The 12,181-nt window shown below is 39.1% G+C and overlaps 1 protein-coding gene across 4 annotated transcripts in view; it reads left to right on the top strand.

The window, feature by feature from the left end:
* The window catches only part of klhl13 (kelch-like family member 13), a 40,104-nt gene that overhangs the window by 24,113 nt on the left and 3,810 nt on the right, over positions 1-12,181 (top strand). For all 4 annotated transcript variants that reach the window (XM_030438177.1, XM_030438175.1, XM_030438176.1 and 1 more), the window contains 4 exons: positions 1,242-1,374; positions 2,310-2,506; positions 3,839-4,634; positions 8,244-8,357. In XM_030438177.1, coding sequence (XP_030294037.1) covers positions 1,242-1,374; positions 2,310-2,506; positions 3,839-4,634; positions 8,244-8,357 — 1,240 coding nt within the window. The remainder of the gene's footprint in view (positions 1-1,241; positions 1,375-2,309; positions 2,507-3,838; positions 4,635-8,243; positions 8,358-12,181) is intronic.

Raw genomic sequence — 12,181 nt, 5'->3', positions numbered from 1 at the left:
TGAATCCACCCACCTATAACTCGACCATTGATGGCAACAGCAGCTATTGTAGTATTTTTGATAATCACCTTTTTGTATGTTTTCTTCCCTGCATGCCATTAGGGGTGCTGTTGTGATCATGACAAATACATTTCTAGTCATTAAAAAAAAAAAAGTATTTTTGACCAGTAATGAATTAACAGAATGGGAATCTTTTTACCAAATGTCATTCTTAAAAAAATAAAAAATAAAAATATGAGAGCTGCTTTCAAGAAAACATGAAAACATTACTCAACACAATTAACTGTATGAACAAAAATAATAAATGACTTACTGATCTAATATGTGTTGTGTTGAATGTATACAAAGTGTCTATAATTGTATGTTAAAATGTGTGATTTTAATGTGTCAGACTACAGGAAGCCTTGCTGATGTCATGGTATTAACAATAAAGTGGGATGACTTGTTTTTGTAGGCTAACCTGGTTGTTAGCATCGCCCTGCTCTCTCGACTAAAAGTCTATGGGATTTTTTAATTGGATTTTTGATTAATGCAGAAATTAAGCTCTGTGGCAAACACCAGCTCGTAATACTTGCAGGTTTTGTTCAGCAAGATAATTTTCATAGACGAACGTCACTTTTGTGATTTTTGAAGCATGAATTAAATAGCTAGAATCAAAAAGCTAATGTTAGGCTCTAAACAGACTATATTGTGGTCACATGTCTTATGTCACCACCACTAAGCGTCTTAATATACAATTACTATGCATGTTTTCTAACTGAACTAACATTGATCAATCTAGAATTGGTGTAGGTACAGTTAGAATAGTGCAAACTGATACCCGGGTTTTAGGACTCATTATTACAGCACTCCATTGGGCTCCTAATAAATTGAATAATGGGTCAGGGTTAAAGGAGGTATTTAACCTAACCATTTTTCCCATTTAATGCATAAAGAATAAGGCACTAGTCAATGAAATCAGGTGTGCAGATTAGTGGGTACAGTACATGTAGGAAGAATGTAGTGCATTCAGGATGTTTGAGGATATTGTGATTTAAGGATGATGTAGTATGTGTATGTTGTTGGACAGGAAATGTAGTTAAGCTGTCATACAGTGGCTGGGATTTACAGATTTGTTTGCATCTGCTTAGAAGACCATGTAATTCCTCTAACTGAGAGGTCAATTGCTCTGGAATTAAACCACTGCATAGTTCAGGTCCCAGTAACATGCATGTGCCACCTTTTCCCTCCTCGTGTCTTAGGGATTTGACCAGCTGAGGATAGAAGGTTTACTATGTGACGTCACACTGGTGGCTGGGGACGGCGACGAAGCTTTCCCCGTACACCGCGCCATGATGGCCTCCTCTTCCGACTATTTCAAAGCCATGTTCACAGGTGAGTCTACAAAGCCTTTTTCTTCTTGCACTGTATGCTCCGGTAAAGCGTTTTTTTTTATTCATGAGCATATCCTTGCTTATCATGTAATTTTGACCCTTTAGAAATAATTCAAAATCACCATGTGCCCACATCCTTCCAGTGTGTCAGTGTTATGCATTCATCTCTATGGTCCCTTCGTGTTTGTAATGAATTTGTCTTATTAGCCTGTTTCATCTTCTTGGTGCACTTTATGCAGAGGCATAACAACCTTGAGAACATGTAAATATCTGCAGATTGTGAAAGGTATTTTCAGGGATGGCAGATTAACTGTAATAATTGGATATTTTTCAAAATGGCAAATGTTTCAAGGATGCAAAAAGGTAATTAAACGGAAGATTACTGTAATGCAGCAGGTTTGCTATTGAAAAATTTAAGGAATATATGTGTGCACATGCAGAGAAAAGAACTGACATTTTAGAGTTGGTGGGGTAACTCTGAGTCTCCTATCATGACGGCAGTGGAAGTTTGGTGATGTAAAGTATATGATTTAAGATGAAGAAGGTCGTGCAATGAGAACAGACAAAGAGCTTGTTAAAGATGGAGTAAGGGAAAACTGGACTGAGTGTGAGGGATAGCTCATTAGTGATAAGTGAGCTGTGTGAGCTGAGATGCTGAGTGATGGGATTCTGACTAGGAACTTCAATCCTTTCTTTCAAAGTAACTCCTCTGACAATGAAAACAATGCACTGACTTTCACACAATGAGTCATCAAAAGAAATGATGAATTTTTTTTCCAGCTTATTTGAATATGTTCCATCATTCCAGCCATTACTCTTTGAGATCTTTTTAACAAATCAAAAAAGTAAAATCAAGTCAGTCTCTAAGATTAAATATCAGTTGAACCGCATGCATTCATCTACTTTTGCTTCATCCCCCACTCTCTTCTGATGCAGGTGGAATGAAAGAACAGGATTTAATGTGCATCAAGCTCCATGGAGTCAACCGAATAGGCCTGAAGAAAATCATTGACTTTATTTACACAGCCAAGTTGTCACTCAACATGGAGAATCTGCAGGACACACTCGAGGCAGCAAGCTTCTTACAGATCCTTCCTGTACTGGACTTTTGCAAAGTTTTTCTCATATCTGGGGTAAGGATGCAGCCGAACTGCACATTACAGTTTACTATACAGTTTCCCTTTAATCTGCAGGGATCGGTTCTTAGACGCATCATGGTTGTTTCTTAATGCAGACAAGTCAATGATCGGAAGTCCAAAACCTATTTTCTACATTATGACTGCCCGTAAGATTGGTGACTAACTGAATGGTGAAACACAATAGATGTAAACATGAGCGTCATGTTTACATACAAAGCAAGGCTAGTTCTTGAGTTTTGGTGAGGATTACAGAGCATGAGCAAAAACAATGGAAGATTATGTGTTTACTTTAATTATGGATTATTACAAATGCACTGTTTTAAACGTGGCATGTGGCCACACAATTCATGTATAGAAAGCAATCACTTGCATCAAGATGTATCTATAACTTGTATAACTACATCACATCATAGATTCCCAGCCCTACTCTTCGCCTGTGATAACTCAGCTGTTGAACATGTCTCAGGTCATTTGCTGAAACAACTAGATGTTAGTTTCATTTCAGTTCTTTTTTTTTCCAACTAAAAGTAGTGGTTTGTTCTAATTTCTATCCCACAATATTTAGTATTTTAAACTGCCGTGGATGTCCTTTGAGAGTGTCTTTCAGTTAGAGGAGGAGGCAAGCACAGGAATAAAAAGATTTTCTTCGTGCTATTTTTAAGTAGAACTCGTCTGTCAGGAGATATGACCTTGCATAATATTATCAACTTGGTTGAATAAGTGCTCTGAAAAAATGAAACTGCTCTTTTGTTTTTACTTTACATGATGGATCTGTTCAGTGAGGACACGAGGTAAAGCATTTAAGATGCAGCAGAGTGTAACAGCAGTCTTTGAGTTTATCAAGGTTTAATTTTTGTATAGAAAAGTATAAACGGTATGCAAAATGGGCAGAATAACCCATACCAATGGGTATGGACTTTGGTGGATTCAAAGGTGAGTATATTTACTGCTAAAATGTCACTGAAACTAATTTGTGTGTATGCAAATAACAGATAATTGCTTTGATTATTGATTTTCATACATGAATAATTCCCCAGGCTCATTGATTTAGAATTGCTTGCATATCTTGGCAACAGTTTAAGAACTAAAAGGTGTAAGTTTAAAGTGATGTTTAAAAAGTGAAAAGCGGCAAATACTTGTTTTATGTGTTATAGTCGTAAACGGATATAAATTTGACTCTGTTTGCAGCATTCTTCAATGCTAAATCATTGATATTTTATGATTTTAAAAATTATTCTGTCTAGGGGGCAAGTTTGTTTATACAAGTTGGGGGATATCCTTTCAATCATGTCCTCAGGTGTGTTTTTGACTTTCTCCTCCCTGCAGGTTTCTCTTGACAACTGTGTAGAGGTGGGGCGCATTGCCAACACGTATAACCTCACAGAGGTGGACAAATATGTCAACAATTTCATCCTGAAGAACTTCCCCTCGCTGCTGGGCACGGGAGAGTTTGTCAAGCTCCCGTTTGAACGGCTGGCTTTTGTACTGTCAAGCAACAGCTTAAAACACTGCACTGAGTTAGACCTGTTCAAGGCTGCTTGCCGCTGGCTACGCTACGAAGACGGCCGTATGGACTATGCCCCAAAGCTCATGAAGAACATCCGTTTTCCCCTCATGAACCCACAGGAGCTCATCAATCATGTGCAGACAGTTGACTTTATGCGCACGGACAACACCTGTGTCAACCTTCTCCTGGAGGCTAGCAACTACCAAATGATGCCCTACATGCAGCCAGTTATGCAGTCAGAACGGACAGCCATCCGCTCGGACAGTGCCCACCTGGTCACCCTGGGTGGTGTTCTGCGCCAGCAGCTAGTTGTGAGTAAGGAGCTGCGTCTTTTTGATGAGAAGGCTCATGAGTGGAAGGCACTGGCACCCATGGATGCACCCCGCTACCAGCACGGCATTGCAGTCATCGGCAACTTTCTGTACGTGGTGGGCGGCCAAAGCAACTACGACACCAAAGGCAAGACGGCAGTGGACACCGTGTTCCGGTACGACCCTCGCTACAACAAGTGGATGCAGGTGGCATGCCTTAATGAGAAGCGTACCTTCTTCCACCTCAGTGCACTAAAGGGACACCTCTACGCTGTCGGTGGAAGGAATGCTGCTGGGGAGCTCGGTGAGTTTATTTCCCTGCTTGTTTTTGTTTTATCACTCCTTTTTTTTTAAAGCAACAACTGGAGCCTTTTAATTAATATTGTATGAGATTATACACCTAAATATCAAGGCGCGGTAGAAGAACGAATGTGCAGTTTAATAAGGCTGCAAGCGAACCAACGCTGGTAATAAGTGTTGTGCCTACACATCATTTGCTGTTTCAACATGTCGTGTGCCTAATCTCTGTGTAATTTAATAGAATTCAGAGGGTGTGCACATTATCATTAAAACCTTGACAATTGAATGTTTTCCAGTATTTAACATTTCAACGCGTGCAGAATGCTTTTTGTACTGTTGCTTTATGATTTAGAAAGGTTGTATTACAGTGAGATGGGTTTTCATATGTTTTCGTCTTGTATTATAGTACAGTCCAATACAACAAAGCCACAGCCTTCGTCCGACCTTATTTCTGTTGATTTTTAACAATTTACAGATAGGGCAGGAGTAGACAGAGAGTAGTGTACATTTTGTAAGTGGAATTATTTGTCGTCAGTAATCAGATGTTTTTCTTAGTTGTGTTTAACATTCAGACTCGCATTTCAACCCTTTTCAAGTGTAGATACTCTTGAATGAGCTAAATTTATATCTGTTCATTGTAGTTTTGTTGTTGATGCTGAGTAACCAATCTGATAGTCTGTGCAGCTGTAACTGTGGACCACAGAGAGGTGCCACCCAGTACTTAAATTCAGCTCTGTAACTGCAGCGGACAGAGAGAGAGGCCACTGTACGAGCAGCCTTCTCTTCGGGGTTATAATTAGACCAAAGAACACAGCCCTGGTTCACTGCCCGTCTACACAAACTGCCTCTTCTGCTTTACGTTCCACTGCTCTTTCATTGCGTGTGGTTTAGCCTGGATGTGCCCAGCCCCTGCATTATATTTGTTTACCCTGGGCAGGTCACAGGGGTGTGGTTTTATTGTTTGGTCTGAAACACTCAGATTATAAAGGAAAAAGCTTAACAAGATCAAGATGGATTTTTGAGGAGGAAGCTTTTAATCTCAACTAGTTTACTTTTGTTATTTGTTAAAAAGTCAAACCTTCCTCAGTAGACTTGGTTTTGTTTTTTACAGTGACACAAATATATTTTGGAACAACCTGATGTAACTGAAAGAAATAGTGGTCTCATGGATGTCGTTCCTCATCATAATATCTTGAGACATGTGTGATGTGTAGCGGTTGTTCACTTTGAGTAATTTGTTTGACAAATGTATATCAGCTCAGTCATACCAATAAGAGGAAAAAACACTTGATCACACAATCATTTGACAATTATTCAAGATGGTTATTTTTCTAAATGGTGTTCTCCATTATATTGTCTGCTGTAAAGGGAAAGCTGCAATTTAGAATAGTATAAACTTGTTTTTAATGGTCTTTTATGCTTAATTAAGCTATTTTATGACCTGAGGGGTTCGCGAGGTATGAGTTTCAGAGTCTTTCAAGTAACAAACATGGCTCAAATTTTACTGAGCTACTATTTATAGAGTTCCCTGGCTATAACGGACGGGCATTGGAAATTGGCTAAGGCTATAAATGCTATGATGCTTTCTGTTGGATTGTTGTACAACCCACATGATCTGTATCTGTCCCTGTCAAATAAACCATATACAATACAATAAAAAAAATCAATAAAATTGGCAAACAAAGGCTACATTAAAACTTCACTATATTAAAAAATGTGCGTAAACAAAACAAGTTGACAACCAATGTTGTGGTACCGGTTATTGCTGACCGGGGTTTGAGTTTTTGTCAAAAAAATTAAACAAAAAAAGGTCCGGCTATTTTGAGCTGGCTTCAAAGTAAAATGCCTGGTTCTATACAGGTCAACAAAGATCTCCTTGTCAAACTAACTGATAGTTATCAATTAATTTAGATTCAAACTAAGCAGGGCAGCAACTAATGATGATTTCCATAGTTTATTTATGTTCTGATTATTTTCTTAAATAATTTAATTAGATATTTGGTCAGTAAAACATCCCAAAGTGGTAGAAAATGTCTTCCAGCATGTGTTTCCCAAAACCTATGTCACTCTACAAATGTCTTCATTTTATTCAGTATTTCAGTTCAAAAAAATGTATGTTTTTAGAAGCTGTATTTGAAGATTTTTTACTTATTTCTTCTTAAAAAAAATACTGAAACAGTTCGATTATCAAAATAGTTGGTTAATTAATAAAATGGTTGACAACCAATTATTATCGCCATAGCTCCAAAACAAAATAATATCTAAAGCTAAAATTAAAAAATGAAAAACCAGAGCAGAGTATTGTGTTGCAGAAATATTGGGAATAATCACAAGCCACAGATCATATACCGGATTTCTCTATCCCGTTGCCGAGTCCCAACCCAATGTTGGGAACAATTGCTCCAGGTCAGAGAAATCTGCGTCACAGTAATTGTCACCAGATGTCAGCAGCTCCCAGCCTGACCTGTGGAGTGTCCTATTAAGAATAGCCTTCAGAGGGAGAAATTAACGCTAATTAGGAATGTGACCTTTTCAGACGATCGTGATTTGTCTTTTCAGCTTAAATTAGTGTACCTGTAAATTAATTTGCTGAAGATATCCTGTGATAGCCTCTGGTCTCTGTTGGTAATCGGCAGCAGTCAAGGTTTCTATGCAATTTATTTGTTATAATATTTTTAACATTGACGTCTTTTCAGTCAGACCCCACTCTGCCTTCAGGCTGTGTTTTAGATCTGCTCAGTACATCTGTTGTCTCCTAATATGTCTGTACTTCTTCTTGCGCTGCAACATTTTGTGCACTGCTCAAGGTCACATTGATGATGGTTGTTGAGCAAGCAGAGTGAAGTGTTCACTCATTTTCCCTGCTGAGGTTTTCCCAAGACAACCAGGGACCGCTGCCTCTCACTATGTGGTCCTGAGCTTACTGCTGTCTTTTACAACCAGTTTGAATTTGTTTAAGTCAATAATTGTAAAAGTGTAGAGCTTTTATTTCTGGTGTTAAGCTGATGTGTCATTATTCTTGCTTATTGTCTTCTACCGTCATTGATAATCAACTAGGGATGGGCCATTGTCCGTCACCACTGGCTGACAGTCATCGACCACTGAGCCCGCTATCCTGGAAATATTGGCCTGGTGTTAAATGCAAAGGCTAAAAAGTGCAAATGTTTGTTCTAATCCTGAATGGTAACACTTTATCAGTGCGCAAACCTTCAAGGTGAAGATGCCGAGGTCTACATCACTCCTGCTGGTTGTTCAACTTACTCCTTTGCCAATTACACAACAAGCCCTCAAGTTGGCAGAAACCTGACTGTCTGTTAAGGCCACCAGTCACTCACCCAGTTGTCCCTACGCAGCTTCCTATCAGATTTTGTTGAGCCCTCCTCAGGCGCCTTAAGATAAAGGATCTTACAATCTCCCTATTTCCTGTGCAGTCAATGCTGGTGGGGTTGTGGGGATGTGTACTCTGTATTTAAATCCGTGTTTTAGCTCCCACGCTGAGGCCCTCCAAGGCCTCATTTGCTGCTGTTTGTCCTCCTTAGTTGTGTCTTGACCTACTTTTTACTAATACCATCTTTTTTTTTTTCCTTCTCTTTCGTCTTTTTTTTTCTTCAAGCTACTGTGGAGTGCTACAACCCAAGGACAAATGAATGGACATATGTTGCCAAAATGAATGAGCCGCATTATGGCCATGCTGGGACGGTGTATGGCGGTTATATGTATATTTCAGGTAAGTGGCTCCAGGGACCTTTAAGTGAGTTAATTTGCAATAGATTTGATAATAGATTTCATGTCTTGCAGTCATAATAGAAATTTATTTCAGTGGATTGTGATTTCTTATTAGATAGACATTTCTTCTCAGGCATTTAATGGATGAAAACATCTCATTACATTCAAAACCCAGAAAAAAAAATCTGTCATGTGATTACCTCATCTGATACCTCCAAACTCAATTGCATGAAGCACGAATTGCCATGAGTAACTGAGAGGTGTGTGTGTGTGTGTGTGTGTGTGTGTGTGTGTGTGTGTGTGTGTGTGTGTGTGTGTGTGTGTGTGTGTGTGTGTGTGTGTGTGTGTGTGTGTGTGTGTGTGTGTGTGGTGTGTGTGTGTGTGTGTGTGTTGTTGTGTGTGTGTGTGTTCAACAGAAACATTCAAACTGATTTTAATTTTCAACCTAACACCCTAACACAACAATAGTGTTGACTGCAGGGGGGAGTCTCACTGGTAAATTTGGTATCCAGAGGAGTACATGCAGAATATTTATTTTTTTGAGAGTTGTCGGTGAGTCAGTCAAAAGATTTCTCTTTCGAACTGTATGCTTAGAACTGTCACTATAATTACGTTATTGACTGATTGAACACATTTTATGAACTTGCTGATTAGAGCCTGACCGATTTGGAGCCAATATTATCATTATGGAGTAAAATAATTCAATTTAATTCAGCAATTATTCTTATGTACACAGAATGTATACATAAACACAGTTTTTGCAAAGATCTCTCCAACGTGGTTATCACCTATATTTGGAGTATGACTTGAACACATTGAGACTTCTTACGTATTGCACCTTTTTTAATAACTATAGATTATGAGAAGCATCCCCTTCCACTTAAACGTTTTCATATCGGCACATATTGGACAACATATATGCCAATAATACGGATTTATCTATGATTGGCTGATATTGGCTCTGTTCTGGATGCATGTAAATGATTACCATCATATTCGCTAACCTCTATATTTCCCATTCAGTTTGTATGGAATTTGTGTTAAGAGTCTGAGAGTCAGTTTCAATTTTTTTTGTTTGGTTATGTGGTTTTATCATATTAATGCTGAATTTATTCAGGATGTTGTTTTTTTTTTGTATTTGTTTCATATTTCAATTCAAAAGAAAAAAATGCTTGATGCTTCTATTATTTCTACATCAGTGTCCTGGTAGAAAGTAAATCCTCACACTCTCAATTCATCTCCACTGAGAGGTTGAAGTTTAGCCAAAGCCTGTGAGGGTACAGAGTTTAGGGAGGAGACTGGACACTTGGATTGGGCCTTTTGGGCATTTACTACATGCTCCTGAGGTGTCGCCTCAATACTTGCTCACTTCATAGGATTGAAAACAAAATCCTGCGTTATGGAGATGAGCCCTAGTTTCTCAGTGTGACTAATCCAGAGCGGCGCTACAAAGGGTAGGGGAAGGGAGGGGTGGATGAGAAAATTGGGAAGGGGTGAGCAAAGTAGAGGACTGAAGCCTGTGTAGGAGGTGTAACACTGAAGAGCCGGTGTTAATCCCTCCTGGCCGTGGGTACTGTCAACATTCTACAACGCATCAACACAAACTGTGTTCATGAAAAATAAGGCGATAACAAGGCATTTTAGCTGCAGTTTATATCTTAGATATTGTAACTGGAAAAATGTTACACAACCGATTTATCGCTCAAATTAAGTACAGTGCATAGGTTTCAACCCATAACATACACTAGTTACAGTGTTCTGTGCAGAAAAATCATTGGATCAGTTTTAGAAAATGTAGCCAGTGGAGTTGAATCAAGTGAAAATCTATGAAAGCACACCACCAAAGGAATAAAACCAGCTGTTTGAGCAGTGGAGCAGTTAGAAGAAATAAAGTCAGGGTTTCAGCCAGTGCATGTGTTTGAACATCTAATTAAGAGGTGGTGCAGTATATTGGCATTGAGGATAGACTCAGTCTCCACAGCCTTACTAAATTAACATACATTAACGTCTTTGCAGCGGTCACATACTGCAAGCTGGGTGGTTACAGCAATTGAAGGTAAAATATTGAAAAGCTCTTTAGCAGCAGCTTTATTGAGCTCATTTACAATGTAAGGTGCTGACCAGCATGCACGCTGTTTTGTAAATTTATTTATTTTTATTAGATGCACTCCGTGGTTTTGATTACTGTGCACACAGCCAGTGAATTACATTTTAAGATCCACAGATCTCATTATTCCTGCAAATCTTTGTCAATCATGTAGTTCAATACAAAACACATCAGGTACCATATTAGTTCCAGTTGTATTTTTTATTTTTCAGTTCCACACAGTAAATTACACCGCTGAGATGACATGCATGTACTTGATTTGTTTTTGTTCTTTCTCAGAACGCAGCGAGATATGTCTCTGTGTGCATGTATGTGCCAAAATGAACAGTGCACGTAGCCTCTTTTTAATTTGATTTCATATTAGCAATCTGTGACTTATTGGAAACGGTTCAGAAACTGATTACTGACTTCATACGTTACTGTGATTGTTTATACAAGCAAAAAAGGCAAAACTTTTCTGACCTTGTTAATTAGTTAGTATTTCACTTGGCGAGCGAAAGATCTGGGGCATATGTGGGACCACACAGTTATATTAGACATGCCAATTCATGTGGTCTAAGGAGGGAAGATGAAAGACACATTTTCATTTTTTAAAATAAATAAACTGAAATGATGAATAACATAATAGCCAGGGACTGAGCTAATCTGCTGGTTGCCGGCTGTTCTTCAGTGTTTTCGCCTCTGGCTGTACTCTGCACTACACAGTATTTATTGCTCACCCTTTTTGATATTCTAATGGATTCCTTTTATGTTTGTTTCATGTTTTACTGACGCACTCATTAGCAGGCCAATAGCCTGGTAAATTTCACAAACACACAGACACAATGTCATGCTTTGCACCTGCAGCATCTAAAACTACATGTGGCGGAAAATGAACGTTTGCATATTACAGGATGCAGCTGAGAAGCAAACATGCTTAACGGCTTATATGAAAAATGTGTGCAGTCGACTGCAGTGCTTTTCAAATGCGAACAGTACAGGTAAACAAGCATTACCCATTAGAGGAATTTAGTTGCACCGAGGCCCCACTGTAGCGCACGCAGTCTCCGGGGTTACAGTCTCGCTGTGCAAGGTGACCCATGCTGAAGTGCAGTTCTGTGTCCGTCTGTCACAGCAGATCAGGTCACTTTCTCCGGCTGTGCTGCCGCGCTGTCTGAAGGCATCCTGTCAGCTGGATGAACCTGACAAATGCACTCAGCCCACAGACCATCACAGCTCAAGTGGTGTGGCAGAGTTCAGACACGAGTACTGAACCAGCACTGAGCCTCTGGTTCACCGTCTCACCTGAGAGATTAAGATCTGAGTGGAGGTGGTTCTTGCGCTTTAGACCATTTAGTTTAGCTCTTCACTCAGTCATGTATAACAAGGACGCTGTGTACCCTCCGAGTTATTTATGGATTCAGATGTCATGAGGGCAGACTGGAGGTGTGAATCCTTTTTAATTATTTTGCAGTGATCAGAGCCTGACTGTTACAGGATTTTTTTAATCTGATGTCGACATCGCTATTTTAATGTTTTCGTATTTTTCTTTAATTGTGACATTTTACTGCAGAAAAATGAAACTTGTCAGTGCTCTCTGGTGGACAAACAATATAACACTGTTTCTAGATGATCTCAAACGTACATGTTTGTCCATTTCTTGTTACTTAGTAGCCAACATACCCACAATTACTGGTCGATGTTTGCAACAAATTATTATCTGCGGACATTAAGGGCTT

The sequence above is a fragment of the Sparus aurata genome, chromosome 13, assembly GCF_900880675.1.
Source record: "Sparus aurata chromosome 13, fSpaAur1.1, whole genome shotgun sequence".
NCBI classification, from domain to species: domain Eukaryota; kingdom Metazoa; phylum Chordata; class Actinopteri; order Spariformes; family Sparidae; genus Sparus; species Sparus aurata.
Note: the sequence above shows the minus strand (reverse complement) of the source record. Positions and strands in the feature narration are given on the sequence as shown.